The sequence below is a fragment of the Vicugna pacos genome, chromosome 5, assembly GCF_048564905.1.
Source record: "Vicugna pacos chromosome 5, VicPac4, whole genome shotgun sequence".
Classification (NCBI taxonomy): Eukaryota; Metazoa; Chordata; class Mammalia; order Artiodactyla; family Camelidae; genus Vicugna; species Vicugna pacos.
Window position 1 is genome coordinate 61,218,939 of NC_132991.1, and position 14,980 is coordinate 61,233,918.

General features: G+C 40.2%; 1 protein-coding gene across 2 annotated transcripts in view; it reads left to right on the plus strand.

The window, feature by feature from the left end:
- The first annotated feature begins 216 nt into the window (after positions 1–216).
- Positions 217–14,980, plus strand: part of ERBB4 (erb-b2 receptor tyrosine kinase 4) — a 987,764-nt gene continuing 973,000 nt past the window's right edge. For both annotated transcript variants that reach the window (XM_031678247.2, XM_031678250.2), the window contains exon 1: positions 217–351. In XM_031678247.2, the coding sequence (XP_031534107.1) occupies positions 270–351 (82 nt within the window). In that variant the 5' untranslated portion in view covers positions 217–269. The remainder of the gene's footprint in view (positions 352–14,980) is intronic.

Consider the following 14,980-nt stretch of genomic DNA (forward strand, 5'->3'; position numbering starts at 1 on the left):
CGGTCCGGTCAGGCGCACCACGGGCACACACTCGAGCACACTCCCACCCGCGCGCCCCCTCACGCGCCCCCTCTCCCCCTCCTCGGGGCCGGGGCCCTGGACCCGCGGGCGCGGACTCGGCCGCCCGCGCTCGGAGCCGGTGCACCGCGCGCGCCAGTCCCCCTCGCGCTCCCACGCGCGCTGGGCTGAGGGATCTCCTCCGCGTGCCCGAAAGGGGATATGCCATTTGGACATGTAATTGTCAGCACGGGATCTGAGACTTCCAAAAAATGAAGCTGGCGACAGGACTGTGGGTCTGGGTGAGCCTTCTCGTGGCGGCGGGGACCGTCCAGCCCAGCGCTTCTCAGTCAGGTGGGTCGCGCGCGGTGCTTTCTCGCGCTCCGGTGCTTGAACCTGCTGCCGGCGGCTGGGCTGCGTCGGGAGCCTCCCTCGCCCCCTTAGTGCGGCCGGAGACCCGCTCGTCCCCGGGCGTGGAGGGACCACTCCACCCGCGGGTTTTCTCTGGGTTTTCGTTTGCCCTTTTTTATCCAACGTACCCTATGCGTGGGCTTGTGTTTTGTATTTTATTTATCGTGAAAAAAATCACTCTGCGCCCCTTTCCTCTGTCTCTTTTCTCTCCCTCCTTCACCCTCTTTATCGCGCGTTTTCTGAGAGTCTAAGCGGGATCCCTTCTGGGGGCGTCTGTTGTGCTGTGGTGGGACGCCCAAAGCCGGAGTCAGAGGAGACGCTCCTCGCCCGGCCTGAGCCCCCGAGGGAAGTCTCGAGAAACGCTCCCCGCCCGGGGCCGCGGAAGGACAGGGTCTCCGGGGCGGTGCCAGCGGGGCCTCGGGTGAGCGGGAGGGCTGTGGAGAGCGGAGCTCCGAGAGCGGGCTTGCACCTGTGTGCTGCCGGCCGCCGCTGCGCCCCCGGTCGCTCGCCCGATCCTTCGGGGTCAGACCGGACTCGAGCCCAGCCTGGGAGCCGGAGCGCGGCGGGAGGACGCGCCTCGGCCCGGGGGCCCAGAACGCTAGGCCTCCTTGGCCAGTGTCCCCAACCCTCGCCCCATTGACTTGAGGGGAGCTCGCTGGCCTGCCTGAGCTCTTACAAAAATCGTAAATATGACTTGACATACTTGAGCCGGGAGCCCGGCCTTCCCGTCGGTTTCTGTGTTTGGCTCCAGGAAGAGTTCTTCCTGTAGTTCAACTTGCTATTGGCCGGAGTCCCTCCAACTTCTCTGTTTACTGCCCGGCGGCTGCCGAGCCGACCGGTCACGCGAATTGATTGAACCCGAGGCGGGCACGGCTGCCGTGGGTGCGCGGCCACCGTTTGCAGGAGCGCTCGCGTCCCGGGTCCCCGGCCCGGCAAAGGGCTAACTGACCCCCGAGAGGCAGCGCGGCGGGGCTGGCGCGCCGCGGCCGACAGGGCCAATGACAGCACCTGCAGTGCGAGGGAGCGCAAAGTTTCTGATACTTGAGTTTCCTGGGAATGAAAGTGGGACAAGAAAGCTGAGGAAAACCGGCGACTGACGTGGCCAAGGGGGGCCTTTTGGAGAGCCAGGGAGATTTCCGGAGCCATCCGGGGCTGGTCGCGGGAGCGTGGGAGGCGGCTGAGAAGATAAAACCCCCGGGAGTGGCGATAGGGAGAGCTTTAGGCCCCCGGAGGGTGTCCTTCTGACCTCACCAAGAAAACAGCGCGCTGTAGTTTTCCCGCTCCGCCCCCGCCGCCGCCGCCGCCGCCGCCTCCCCCTCCTCGCCTAGTAAATAACAAGTTACAATCCTAGAGCCTTTCAAAATGACCTTCGAATGGCACAATGTGCGCCGTTTGTACTGGCCGTTTGCACCCTCCCAGTTACTCTGAAATTCTTCATGCATACCAGGTCCCGAGCTCCAGCCACCTCCGGAATTACACCAACACGGACTTGAGATTCCAAGCGGCCTCTTAGATACATCCTTTTTTTTATCTCCCTCCGCACTCCGAGTCCCTTCATATTTCCCTTCAATGGGTTGATTATGCACATTGACCCATTCAAAAAGCAGTTGCGACTGACACGCAGGCTTAGCCGAGAGGAATTTCTACGAGGCGACCTACTGGGGGCTGTCTGGTGCAGCCTCAACCGCTGGGGGACCCGGCTCCGAGTCCGCAGCAATTTGGTATTAACTGTGCGGTTCGGGGTTGAGCTATGCCGAAAAGCCCTTTTCAGAATTTCTGCAAGGAATGTAATCCAAATTAGTTCTGCAGCTGTCCTCTTCCTCGTCTCAGGCGACACCGGCTCGCGTCCTCGCTGGTCTCTTCTCGCTTCCCCCCCGTGAATTGTCAGACCCACAAGTGAGCCCATTTAGAGCGCGAGGATTAGCGTGCCATTGTTCCGTGTGTGACTCTGTACTTGAAATTCTGGGGGCACAAAGGCGAGCCTCACTTGTTCAAAACACAAAGTGATCTAGATGAAAGGGCCGCACAAAGAAAAGCTCTCGGGTGCATCCCTGGTATAATTGCAACACGCAGGCTAAGGTGATCCACTGGAAACTGTAAATGCCCCCGGGACTTCTTTTTTCATTTCCTCCACCCCCACCCTGCCGCACCTGGCAGGGAAAGTTCAGTTGGTTTTAATGTAATGGTTTTATAAAACCAAGTTACAGTCTGGGGTATGAGTGAGGCTCTGTGTGGTTGTGGTTGTGGTTGTGGTTGTGGTTGTGTATGTGTGGCTGTAGGTTCCCAAGTAAATACATATTGCGTGTCTCCCCTCTCGCGGTTAGCAGTCAGTAGCAGTTTGGAGGAGTTTGTTTTGGTCCAAATGAGAAATTAAGTGCGGATAAGTAAACTAAGCTGCCAGAGGGCGACAAGATGTTGAGTGAATTGCTTTTAGATGAAACAAATTAAGGAAACGAGGGAAGACAATCTGCTTCTCGCATTATTAGACACGCTTGGAGTTCAGGGGAAAGTGGCATATTTTTGAAATGCTAATTTCTTAAGAAGCAGAAGGAATGCACCTTATTTACTGCTCTCTGTGAACAGAATAAAAATATGGGGGTGGGGGCAGGATTCTGTTGTATGGGTATAACATCTATTAAAATAATGTAACTGAAGAGGACCTGCTTTTATTTTTCTCTTCTTTTTCTTGGGGATAAAAAGCTTTACAGAAGATGATTTTCAAAGTAATTCTGAAGGACTTTGTCTCATTTCCAGTGATTCATTTTATCTAGAAATATTTTAGCCAAAGGCCCTTTATATGGCTGTTATAAAGCCTTTACCACCGGAAAGAAGAATTCCAAAATTTCTGTCTTCCTGGTATGATGGGAAAATGGTATTACCTTTGTATTGAAAGTGATACTGTAGTATTGAAGTGATGCTCTTACATACCTTCATAGATATGTGATGAACAAGTTCAGTTCCCATTTTTTATTTGCAAGTAACTTAGTCTTGCTTTTCATTCTGTAAAAGAACATAGTTTTCCCCTACATATTTAAGATACATCTTCAAGCATATAATTTTTTCTTTTTACATTTGAGAAGAAAAAGGTTAATAAAGTTAAATGCTGAAGAGGTGTTAAATATAATTTCAAAAATATCAGATCTCTTCCTGTACGTGTTTATTGTAAGCATTCATGGGTATGGTTTCCCTTTTTTCTTTCAATTTTGAAATTCTTATTTATGTAAAAGAAGCCTTTTTAGAAGAAATAATTTTTTCTTCAGAATGCTTCCAAATTTATATCTATTACTATAACTGCAAATCACTTGAAAATACTATAATGTGGACTGTTAGGATAAAATTGAATGACTCTGATAGTGTTCCATGTTTCCTTGTCTTTTGATTTTTTTTCTCTTAAACCGAACTGCTTTTATTTTTTTAAATCATGCATACAAAGAAAGTCAATTTTTTTTGAAAATTAAGGTGCTTACTGCTTTATATATTTTAATTTAGTCATTGGAATTTATATATTTAATTTAGTCTTAATCAAGAAATTATGTTAGGATATTTGCCAGGGCATGCGCTTCATGGAAGATTTGTTTATTTTTTCTTATCTGAACACAGTAAGTTTGCATTGGCTGATTTTTGGAGCTTGCATTCATTTGAAGAAAAATCTTATGTCTCCTTAAAGTGGAATCAAATATTTAGTATTCATGAGCCTTCATCCCTTTGGTTCTTAAATAGGAGTACTATTCATCATCTGTCTTATGCATTCACCCTTTCCATTACTATAGATTCTTTTTAAGAAAATCTTACTTATTGAGTTACGCATATGAATATATATTTTCCCCATCACCATTAAGGGTGTTCTTTTTGTGTGTGTCTTTCCCAGCAACCTGCCAATCAGCTACTGCAGGAGTCCTCTTGAGCCAGTTTTCATTCTTTCTTTCTGATAAATCTGATATGGCTGGTTGGCCGGACAATCGCAAGCCATTCCATTGCTCAGATTTATTTCTGAAAGAAAATAAAAAGGCATCGATCCAAGATCACTAGCACATCTCAAAAACCCTGACTCCAAGGCCATCTTTTTACAGAGTTGTCCCTTTTCCTCTTTCTCCCTCTTTTCCCCTCTTGACCAGGGAGAGAAGGGTAGACTACTGCCATTTAACAAATACTAGGGGTGCGAGGAAGTGTGCTCTATCTAAATATTCTCTGAAGCTTGTGATTAGAGCCACCTTGAGATTAATGACTATGTAAGCTACCCATTTTAGACAGTAAATTGAATTAGGGTGCTTTAAACATTGCAATGTTTTAAAGTGGTGGTGTTTTATATTATGTCAATCCAGTTATTAAGAAAATTTAGCAGATGTTAAAAAATATGAACAAGTTTTTGCTTTATTTTAGTGTCCTGCTGCTGCTGGATATCTGTGTGTAAATTGTAAGTGCCTATAACATAAATGAAGCAAATGATCAAAAAAGATGTTCTGTTACCTGCAAACTTGTTGGCACTTGCTGTTTGATTTCAACCTTTTGAGAGATACTGCTTTATAGAGGGGGATGTTAATACTTACCTTGAAATCGGCGTATGCATGTTCAAGACTACAGCTGTTCTACAAAAATTGTCAAGCCTATTCCACTGTTATCTTTGACAGTGATCTACTGAGTGTGGATGCAGGGCAGAACTGAATCAAATTATGAACTTCTTTCCAGGTTATGGCATTTTAGAACTGTTCTACTATGTTACATTTGACCATATGGAACCAAATTGCATCTTTATCTAATACTCATTTTCTGAATTGTTATAAATGTTAGACAGTTGAAGTAAAACCTTTTCATGCTTTTTAATCCTGCTACTGACTGAAATGTACAGTTTATAATGACAAATACTCCTTCAATTTTCTTTTTTTAATAAAAAGATTTTATATCAGTGTTTCCTGAAACTGTAGCTTTTCTACATAATTTAAAGGCGACTTTGTCTATTGTGTAGTTGAGTGTGACACAAGACATAGCCAGGTGGTTTAAATCAGGATCCTTATATTGTAGGGACATTGTTCTTCCAGTTACTTTTTAATACCTTGAGCAACTCACTCCATGTCTGTGACTTAGCTTGCATGCCTGAGGGAGAGATTCATGTAACGTATTCTCTGTTTCTCCACTGTACAGCAGTTTTCTGAAAAATTGCTTTAAAGTCTTCTGTGATATTGGGATATATCCCAATAACAAGTAATTGATATATTTGAAACATAAACATAATAAACATAATGTATACTTTCTAGCAGACCATTGCTGTCAGAAGAACACCTGTCTAAATGAAATAGAGATTATTAAGTCTAAAGAATTTGTATTTGAAGGCCATTTTCCAAAAATACTACTTTTCAAAATTGCTTCGTGGTCTCTTTCGATTTCATCTTATTTTGCTTTTTCTGAGTTGTTGATAATTCTGATATGTTTATTAAATAAATTGACCTATTTTCCAATGCTTTAATCAAAGCTTTAAAGTCACTGTCTTGTTTTAATATTTGACACTTAAACTGGTGCTTTCTGTGTGTACTGATTTTTCAAAAGGGAAGAGAACTGTCTCACTTTTATAACATAGAGGTAAAATGTATGAATATTTTGGAGCTTAATTCTAGAGTGCTTTTTTGAACATGTAGCAATTATTTTATAGTTATTTTCATTTTAAATAAGTGATTGCTTTGCAGGCCTGTTGCTTGGCACAACTCCAGGGGGCAGTAGCCACAAAGAATTTAATGGGAATGGTGCATGCTTGAGCTGTGTATAGTGCAGCAGCAGCACTGCTGTTGTGTGATGCTACAGAAGAGAGCAGCAGAATAAAAGTCAGGAGAATTGGATTCTGGTCATACAGTCATTTTCTATGTAATCTTAGGTTAGACTTCTTGCTCTGTGTCTCAATTTCCTCATCTCTATCAGTATGGCTAAAAGGGATATTTAAATAATTAACATCTTGAATTTTTTTAATGATTCAGTTAGACAGAAAAAGGATGTTTAGACTTCTTTAGAAAAAAAGAAATCCATTGGTTTTTAATTATTTTTGTAAGTGAACTTCTTTTGTTCAATTGAATTCATGTGTGTAGCCCTGGTATCTAACACAGGTAAAAGGAAAGCTCTATTGTTAAAGCTTCCTTAAGAATCCAGTATTGTGCCCTCTGCCTTTGGCACTCTCCCACTTTATTTCCCACTCTGGCCTGTGCTGCCTTTACAGAAATCTAGCACTATTTAAAACCACTGATCCAGTCCAGTCTTTTCATTTTCTAGGTGAGAACACAGGGAAGTTAGGTAATACAGGTTAGTTGGCCAACTCCTGACACTAATATCATTTTTTTTTAAGATACAAGGAAGTACTTGAAAAGTTGCAGAAACTTAAAGAAGAATAAATAAATACAAGGTTGTGTTATTTTTAAAATTGCAAAATTGAAATGAACAAATGGATTGGAGCCATGGGCCTAATTATCAGACTGTGAAGTTCTTTTCAAGGGGAAGACTGTGACATCATCATCTTTAGTTTATATTTAGGAATAATCATTGATTGCATTTATAACTTACAACACATTAATATTAAAAAATAAAGCAACTTCGTTAAGGCATAGTTCTGTAAGAGGACATTTCCCTAGTAGGGTCTATTTTGGAAACAGAATTTTGACTCTAAAAGTCAGTAAGAGTTGCCAGTGCTAGTATCTGTGTATAACAGCACCTTCAAGAGTTCTTTTACCTGCAACTTTATGAAGATGACCAATAAGTAGAGAATGGCTATTTTTCCATTCTGTATTAAGTAATATGTGTACTTTACGAAGTTGAATTATAAAGGCTAAACAATGAGTTCCTTGTACCCATTAGTTGGTGTGGACCCTTAACAAACAAATCTGTGGAAATAATTTGAGTCATCCAGACCCATCCTTGGACCCCAGGTTCTTTATCTTATCCACTGTCCTTGTTGGGGCCTCATCTTTCTTCAGGCCCTACTATGATCACAGTTATTCTTTGCATAAGTACATAAGCTAAACTTTAGGTATGAAGACTTGATAAATTTATTCCTATAGCACATTTGCCTGCCTGTAGCTGGCTTCTGCAAGATGCTGCCTCTGGGCCTTGTGGCTTTGCAGTGTTGTTGATTTAACCTTAACTCTCTCTCATTGTCACTGGCTTCCCTCAAGCGTCAGAGCTTTCTCAGCCATGATCAGCATTTTCATGGGCCATAGTGACAAAAGGGAGGTTTAAACCTGTATGGTAGGAAGAGTCACTTCCTGTTAGAAATTTGAGATGAGAATTGACCCTCACCCCCACTCCATAAAACATTAACATAGACACCAGGAAACTTCCTGTGCAATATCATTAAACCTTTGCCTTGAGAGGTAGCTCAGGATCATTACTGTTATTTCCAATATTGTGGAGGTTATCGAAGCATACTAAACACCAACAAGAATATGTAAGACTCAGTTTCTGAATCCAGAGAGTTAAAGTAATAGGAATCAAGGCTCTATGAATATTCTGTATAGTTCATTTGGAACATTGTCTAAAAGCATTTAGAGAGAAGAAAGTGAATGGTGCCAGAAGCACTTGTTTATTTTTCCGAAATATCAGACTTGTAAATAATCACTTTTACCTACCCCATCTTTACTACTCCTCTGACCTTTATTTACATCTGGTCCCACAAGCACTTGGTCTAGGTGGGCATCCAAGTTCTAAGCTTTTAGGATACAATTGGGGATTGTAAACCTGCTTTCAGAAGATGCATCTGCTGATCTTCTATAATATGCTGAGGATATCTCATGGCTGGTGAGAACCAAAAAAACTGCAACAGATTCTCCAGGCTCTGTGACTATATCTAGTATGATTGTAGTACTAAGTACTAAGCTGTGCGGTCCTCTGTTTCAAGATAGGTTCCCATCACTAGCAGGGGATGCCTAACTGAGTTCATGGATGCCATTTTGCTTTAGGCAAACTCTCCTTTTTCTAAAAACTTTGTCATTGTTTCCTATTCTTCCCTGTAGGCTTAGAGAATATAAGAATATGAGGGTAAAAATAAAACAAAATAATATTTGTTTTGGACACACTTTCATTTCTAGCAGTTCCTTTTGTCTGATCATTTTGTCTAGAACTAGAGGAGTTAAATTTAAGATTTTCACCCCCTAAAGGAAATTTGATTGCATGGCTTATTAAAATCTATTCCCCAAGATTTCTCTTGACCTCGTCTAGTCCTTAGAAAGCTCGGAGCATAGCTACTGCAAGATCATCTTTACTGGTCCCCATGTTCCATATCCTCTTACCTCCAAGAAGTCCTTCTTGTCACTGGCAGATGTCCATTTCTAATAAAGTACTTTTATTATCCTAGTTTCTATTCAAAAGCCTTCAGTGGAGTCCCATTGCAGAGTTCAAAGCCTGTTAAAATAGTCTTCAGTTTCCTTTAAAAAAATTTTTTTGGGATGGTAATTAGGTTTATGTATTTATTTTTAATGGAGATACTGGGGATTGAACCCAGGACCTCGTGCATGCCAAGCATGCACTCTACCACTGGGCTACACCCTCACCCTCAGTTTCCTTTTTAATCCAGTCTTAAGAGTTTCTTAAGATGGATTCTAAGAACCAGGCTGACCTAGTCAGTATTCCAAGGCTATGTCTTGCTTGTTGTCTCTCCTTTTGCTGACCCCTTTCCCTGGAATTCATGACTCACTTTGAACCTCTGTCTGTCCAAACTGTTGAATCTTCCCAGTTCCACATTGAATCATACCTTTTCATTACATCTTCCTTCACTGCTACCGTAGTCTATAATCCCTATCAGTGCCACCCATCTAACATTTAATCTTAAACCACTCTATAGTTTTAACTTTTTAAGAGCAAGTATTTTTATCCCTTGCAGAGACTCATGCAGTGCCACATACATGGTAAGCTCTTTAAAAATATTTTTTTAATGAAAGAATAACATACATCTGCTGAAACAATTTTAAGCTCATTCACGGATGGTTATTATTTGTAATTAAACCATATAAGTGCACAAAGTAAGCTGTTCTAAAAACATAATTATAGAATTCTTAATAATAGATATTAGACATGTTTACCATGGGAATTTCCTTAGTTGCTTTCTGGAGCTTCCTAGGGTATTTCTTTGAATGGAGTGTTTCCAAGAGTGTATCATTTGTCTTCATTCCCATTTTAGAGTCTGCTCATAATATGGTACAGAGTATTTCTGTTGGTTTTATTTTTGGTGAGTTAAATATATGTGAATACCATTCTTAAACATGTAACTGTCTTGTAGTCTATTTTTATGTAGCCATTACTTTGCTAATTTTTACTTATTTCCCATTTTAAAATTTTAATCAGTTTAAGCAGTAAACACGTACTGACCCATCAGTGTATTTGAGGGACCATGTTAGGAACTGAGGAGTATGTATAAGAAGCTAAAGATGCTATCTTTCCTCTTTCTTTTAAAGAGGAACAGACGAGACCAATGAAACACCATCCAAAAAATATGTTATTAGGTGATTTTCCAAACTCTTCAAAGGAATTTGCCTCCAGAGAAATGCTAATAAGTATTTCATGAAAAAAGGGTTCCAGACAGAATGTGGCATTTTTTATTCCTAGATGTGTGTGATAATACAACTTTGTTATAACTAAAATTTCTCAGTATCTTAAAATAGACCACTAGACATATGCCTACCATTTTAAAAGCATCCTGTAAAAGAAATACTTGCAGCATATCTGAACTGAAGGGTGACTGGGATTCTCTTAGCTGCTCTTTTAGATGATTCACTCTGCATTCTGAAAATTGGTGAAATGATTATAGTTTTTATAGTGTCAGATTCTACCAGGGAGAATGCTCTTCCAGACATTTCTTCTCAGGTTACCAGATTTCCAAGAAATTGTCAACCTTTCAAGGTCACTGTGGTGCCCTAATTGGACCTTAACTTACAATGGCCTGAAAGAGTTAATGTAACTTTCAAGCTTACCCAGCAGTCTGCGGTGTAATCTATTCATGGGAGAACTGGGTATGGAAACATCAGTACCTGTGTCTGAAAACTATTTTCGAACCTTTTCCTCTAAGAATCCCTGAGAAGGTTTGAGTCAGGGATTACCGTTCCTAATTTGTAGATGAGGAGGTAGAGATACAGAGTAGTATGTAAGGGTGAAGCCTGACTGGTGCATCTGTTGGCACAGTTCCATGTCTTTCCTGCCCTGAGCCAGCTGGCTCCACCTTCTGCTGCTACTCTTCTTGCACGCCTTCTCCCCTTCTCCCAGCCACAGGAGCCAGTGATCCTCTCAAAGGCATGGCTCCTCTGCTCTACCTGTCCCACTGTGAGAGAAAGGGATGCTCAGCCCACCAAATCCTTCTGCCATCAGGTCAGCACTCTTGAAGCTTTCCCTGGAGCCACATGAAGAAACTTGTCTAATAAATCTATCATTTGAGGAGCCTTCCTTTAGGTTACTCTGTGTTTCTCCTCCTCCGTTGTATTCTCCAGAGGTCTTTTTCTGTACTGTGTATTGTACTGTGTTAAGGAAATTATCATATAAGCCTTCTCTTCTTGAGATAACTTAGAAACAGGAGCACATCCAAGATTTTGGGACCTGCATTTATGCAGTTTGGGAAACATCTTTAAAAACCATGCAGAGATAAAAATACAAACTAAGTATGGGGCCTCGGGAGACACTAATGCAAGAGAGAGGTGCTGAAGCCTTTTATGAAAAACTTTATGGTATTTCTGCCTATGTTTGAAAATTGTACATTTTAAGAAGTAGTATTATGTTTTATTTACTGTGAATTTTGTGTGTCATTATATAATCTTTTATTTTTCCTACTGCATGAGTTAATGTCCACTATTAATGTAGAAGAATGTATTGTCTTGAGAAAGAAATTGTCGTAAAGAATAAAATCACACTGTAAAGCACTTCAGTGTATCTTTAGATGAAATAATGTATTCCAAACAAATAGTTTTCAGAATATTTCCACTTTAAATATGAACATTCCTAATTCAGGTACATATCTATTTTGACATCTTATTTTTAAAATGGGTCATGTAATGCTGTCTCTTATGCAATTCTGTACTTTATAATGGTTGGTTTATAATGGCATGATTTTAAAGAATCTTGCCAGTTTTGCTATATAAACGCTATATTACTAAGGCCCTACCCCTTGAAATATAGCTCATTGAATTTTTAATCATTTGTTATTTAGCACAGATAAAAATCTGTCTTTGACTTTTACCCTCTGGCTACATTAAATGTGACCATTTTAACTACAATAGACATTCACTGGGAAAGAAAAGATACATCTAAATTAAAATCAGTTCTCAGCTCAGATATTTGGAAATATCTTAACTACTAATATATTAACACATTTAAGTAACAATAACAGAATTAGTATTTCGAATCATACTTTTACTATGTAGAAATATCAATTAAACAGTTAATAATATTTCCCAGTTGTTTTAACCTCAAATTTAGCAGCCCCATTGTCCCTGGTGATATATAGAAACCTCTAAAAGTGTACTTGGAATTAATGGAAACTGAAGTGATTGGTATTCAGATATAATTCTTCAGTGGCCTTTTTCTCTTCTTTTTTTTAAGTGCAGAATGAAATTTGAAAATAAAAAAAAAAGCTTTGAGATAAGTTGAAATAGACAAAACATTTTAGGCAACTGTTGATGAAAAGAACATTTATTATTTTTTCTGTACTAACTTTATTGCTTGTGGCCAGAATTAGCACACCATGAGCCCAAGAAAGAGATAAGACAAACAGAATGGCACGCAGCTAATTTTGTTTAGCAAATTTAGATCTGATACATGGTATTTCACTCCTACAAACTGACTCAGCCACTCTTTGAAAGGTACAGATGAAGTTTGTCTCTCACATTTTAACAGCTTTCACTCAATATTTATAGACAATATAAAAATAAATTTCTGGAAGTACCACATTTCTCACTGGCAGGATGAGCACTGTGAAGGTAGATTTATTAATGAGAAAAAAGGAAAACCAAAAACATTTCAATTGTTCCAGTTCTGCTGAAAATAAGATATGTCAAAACATCCAAAATATCTTTGTTTCAAGGACATATATAGCGGGCTTTGGATATTCAAGGATTTTGGCTATGTGTGAGTGATTTAGAAGCCCCATTATTTTATGGTAATTTTCTGATTTGAGTCTTGTATATGGTTAGAGGTGTATTCTGGAACTAGTCATTCATCTGCTGTGTAAGCCAACAGGATGGGCTCTACTGTAATTATCAGGAAGGGACTATAAAACAAAGCAAACAAAAAACCCAAACCTTGCTTTGTATTAAAAAAATAAAAAGGAAAAGAAAGTGTCATTGTCCAGAACAATAAATTTTAGTGAATTTTTAAATAAGACTAACTTGTCTGGAAAAGAAAAAAGTCACAAAACATGTAACACTTGATGGAAATATGACCCTAGAAAAAGCCAGGAATTGTACAATAATACCCATGTTTGAGAATATCTCAAGAAGCATCCCTAAAAGTCTTTTCTATCATAGTGTATTGTAAAAGTATCTGTGGAGTTATATTATTTATATATCTGTCATGGCTGAAGCCTGCATTTTCCATAATCAAACTCACTATAGAGAATAATTCTCATATTCATGAATTGTTCATCTCATCATATTTCCAGTGGTGATTTCAAGGTTAATTTTTTTCAGACAGCTCTTCTCTCTTGATTAAAGTCTGTAGTAATTGTGTATGTGCTGATATAGCAATGAAGGTTTTAAACTAAAGACATCTTTGATTTCATATCAAGTCAAGATCAAATGCTTTTCAATGCTTTCTCCTCAAATATATGAACAAATAACTTTCATGTCTATTTTTTATTTCTACTAAGAATATTGAGAATTTCGCTTGGCATATTCAAAATCCTAGAAAACTTTGCATAAGGGTATGGACAACAAGGTGTATTCCATTATCAGGACTAATTTCTAAGTGCTATATTCCTTATGATTTTACTGTTCGTTAAAATATTAAGATACATTCTTACCTGATTGACTTTCACAGAGCCCTCCCCTGGCAGCACTGCCTCAGACTTTCCCGGGTCAAACAGCTAAAGAATTAATACCCTGCATAATGAGGGACCTTAGGTCTCTGCTCTGGCATGTGCTGTGATGTGTTCTAATGTGCCTTTGCCACAACAGTCACTATATACTTTGAATGTTACCCTTACACATGATAAAAATTTTGCCATAAGCATTTTAAAATATTAGGAATGTGAATGCTCTGTTACTGACTTTGCCACCATTAAGCATCAGCCAGTTTGAAGAAGGCATGTTTCTGTGTTGTGTATCACAGCATAGGTACTTCATTATTTGACTTACAAGTTTGAAGGGAAATGGCCTAAAAACAATAGACAGGATGCCACTGGTTCACACACTGAATTAACCTAAGAAAATCACATGAGTGAGGCAGGCCAGAGGACTCAAATAAAGCATATGCTGTGAATTTTCTTGAGAGTGGATGCAGATGCTGGTGTGGGATGTGTGTCCATAAACTGGGCTGCTGAACAATCGCAACAGTCTGAATTTGCGATTGCCGTAATGCTGTGGCAAGAAACATCCTACATGCTTATATTATTAACCAGAATGAACAGAATTTATCTGGCATGGTGTCAGCTGCTCCACGAGTATGTTTTAGGTCACTTAAGACCTGGATCTCTTCCTTGAGGGCACCACACATACTCTTTTCATTTGTGGTGAATAAGAAAACATTCAATTAAAAATCTGTTTTTATGCAATTAAAATGTAATATTGTGGAAGAAATTGTGAATATCAGCTTAATTATGATAATTTTTGGTAACTCACATTTGGACATGTGGTTCATTATGTTGCGAAGAAAACTATAATTACAACAAAATAGAGGAGTTCCATTTTGTTTGAGGAATGATTAAAGGAAGAAGGAGATGCCAGGCCTGGAAAAGAGGAGGTTCGGGGAGGGGACAGGATAACTGTCTTCAAAAGTTGGAAGGCTGTTACGTATCGGAGGGATTAGCACTGTTCTGTGTAGCCTTGGAGAACAGAAACATTAGCAGCTGTTTGAAATTGTAAGGCGTCAGATTTCGGTTAAGCACCATCAAGGAGTTTCTCACAGTTAGAGCTTCGCAGAGTTGAAATGGCCTGTTCTGGGAGGTGGTGAGTTCCTTCGTGTGTCGGGTGGTAAGCTCTGATCTAACCTCTTCTGTGTTGAAAAGGAGTGCATGAGGCAGCTGAGGAACAACTGGTCGGTGAAGTTTAGGGGTGGGCTTTGGGTTCCGTGGCCTCTGAGGGCCCTTCCCACCCATGTCACAAATGCGCCATGCCCAAATAGCCTTTCCTGGTCTCTGAAAAAACAGAGGCAATAAAAGCCACCCTCTGTCTCTCTGGCTGGGTTTCCCATCCAAATGCTTTTCACCGCCCTACCTGTCCTTAATAGGTGGGTAAACATGTGAAGGGTCTTCTAAAGGTGGTTTTACTTAAGTATAAAATATTTTGCTCTTTTTTTTTTCTCAGTAGTCCTTATATTAGACATTCACATCTCTAAGGCAGTGTACTATCACCAATCCATCATTCTCAGTTTTCAAAACCACACAGAATACTGGACATCCAGTTCT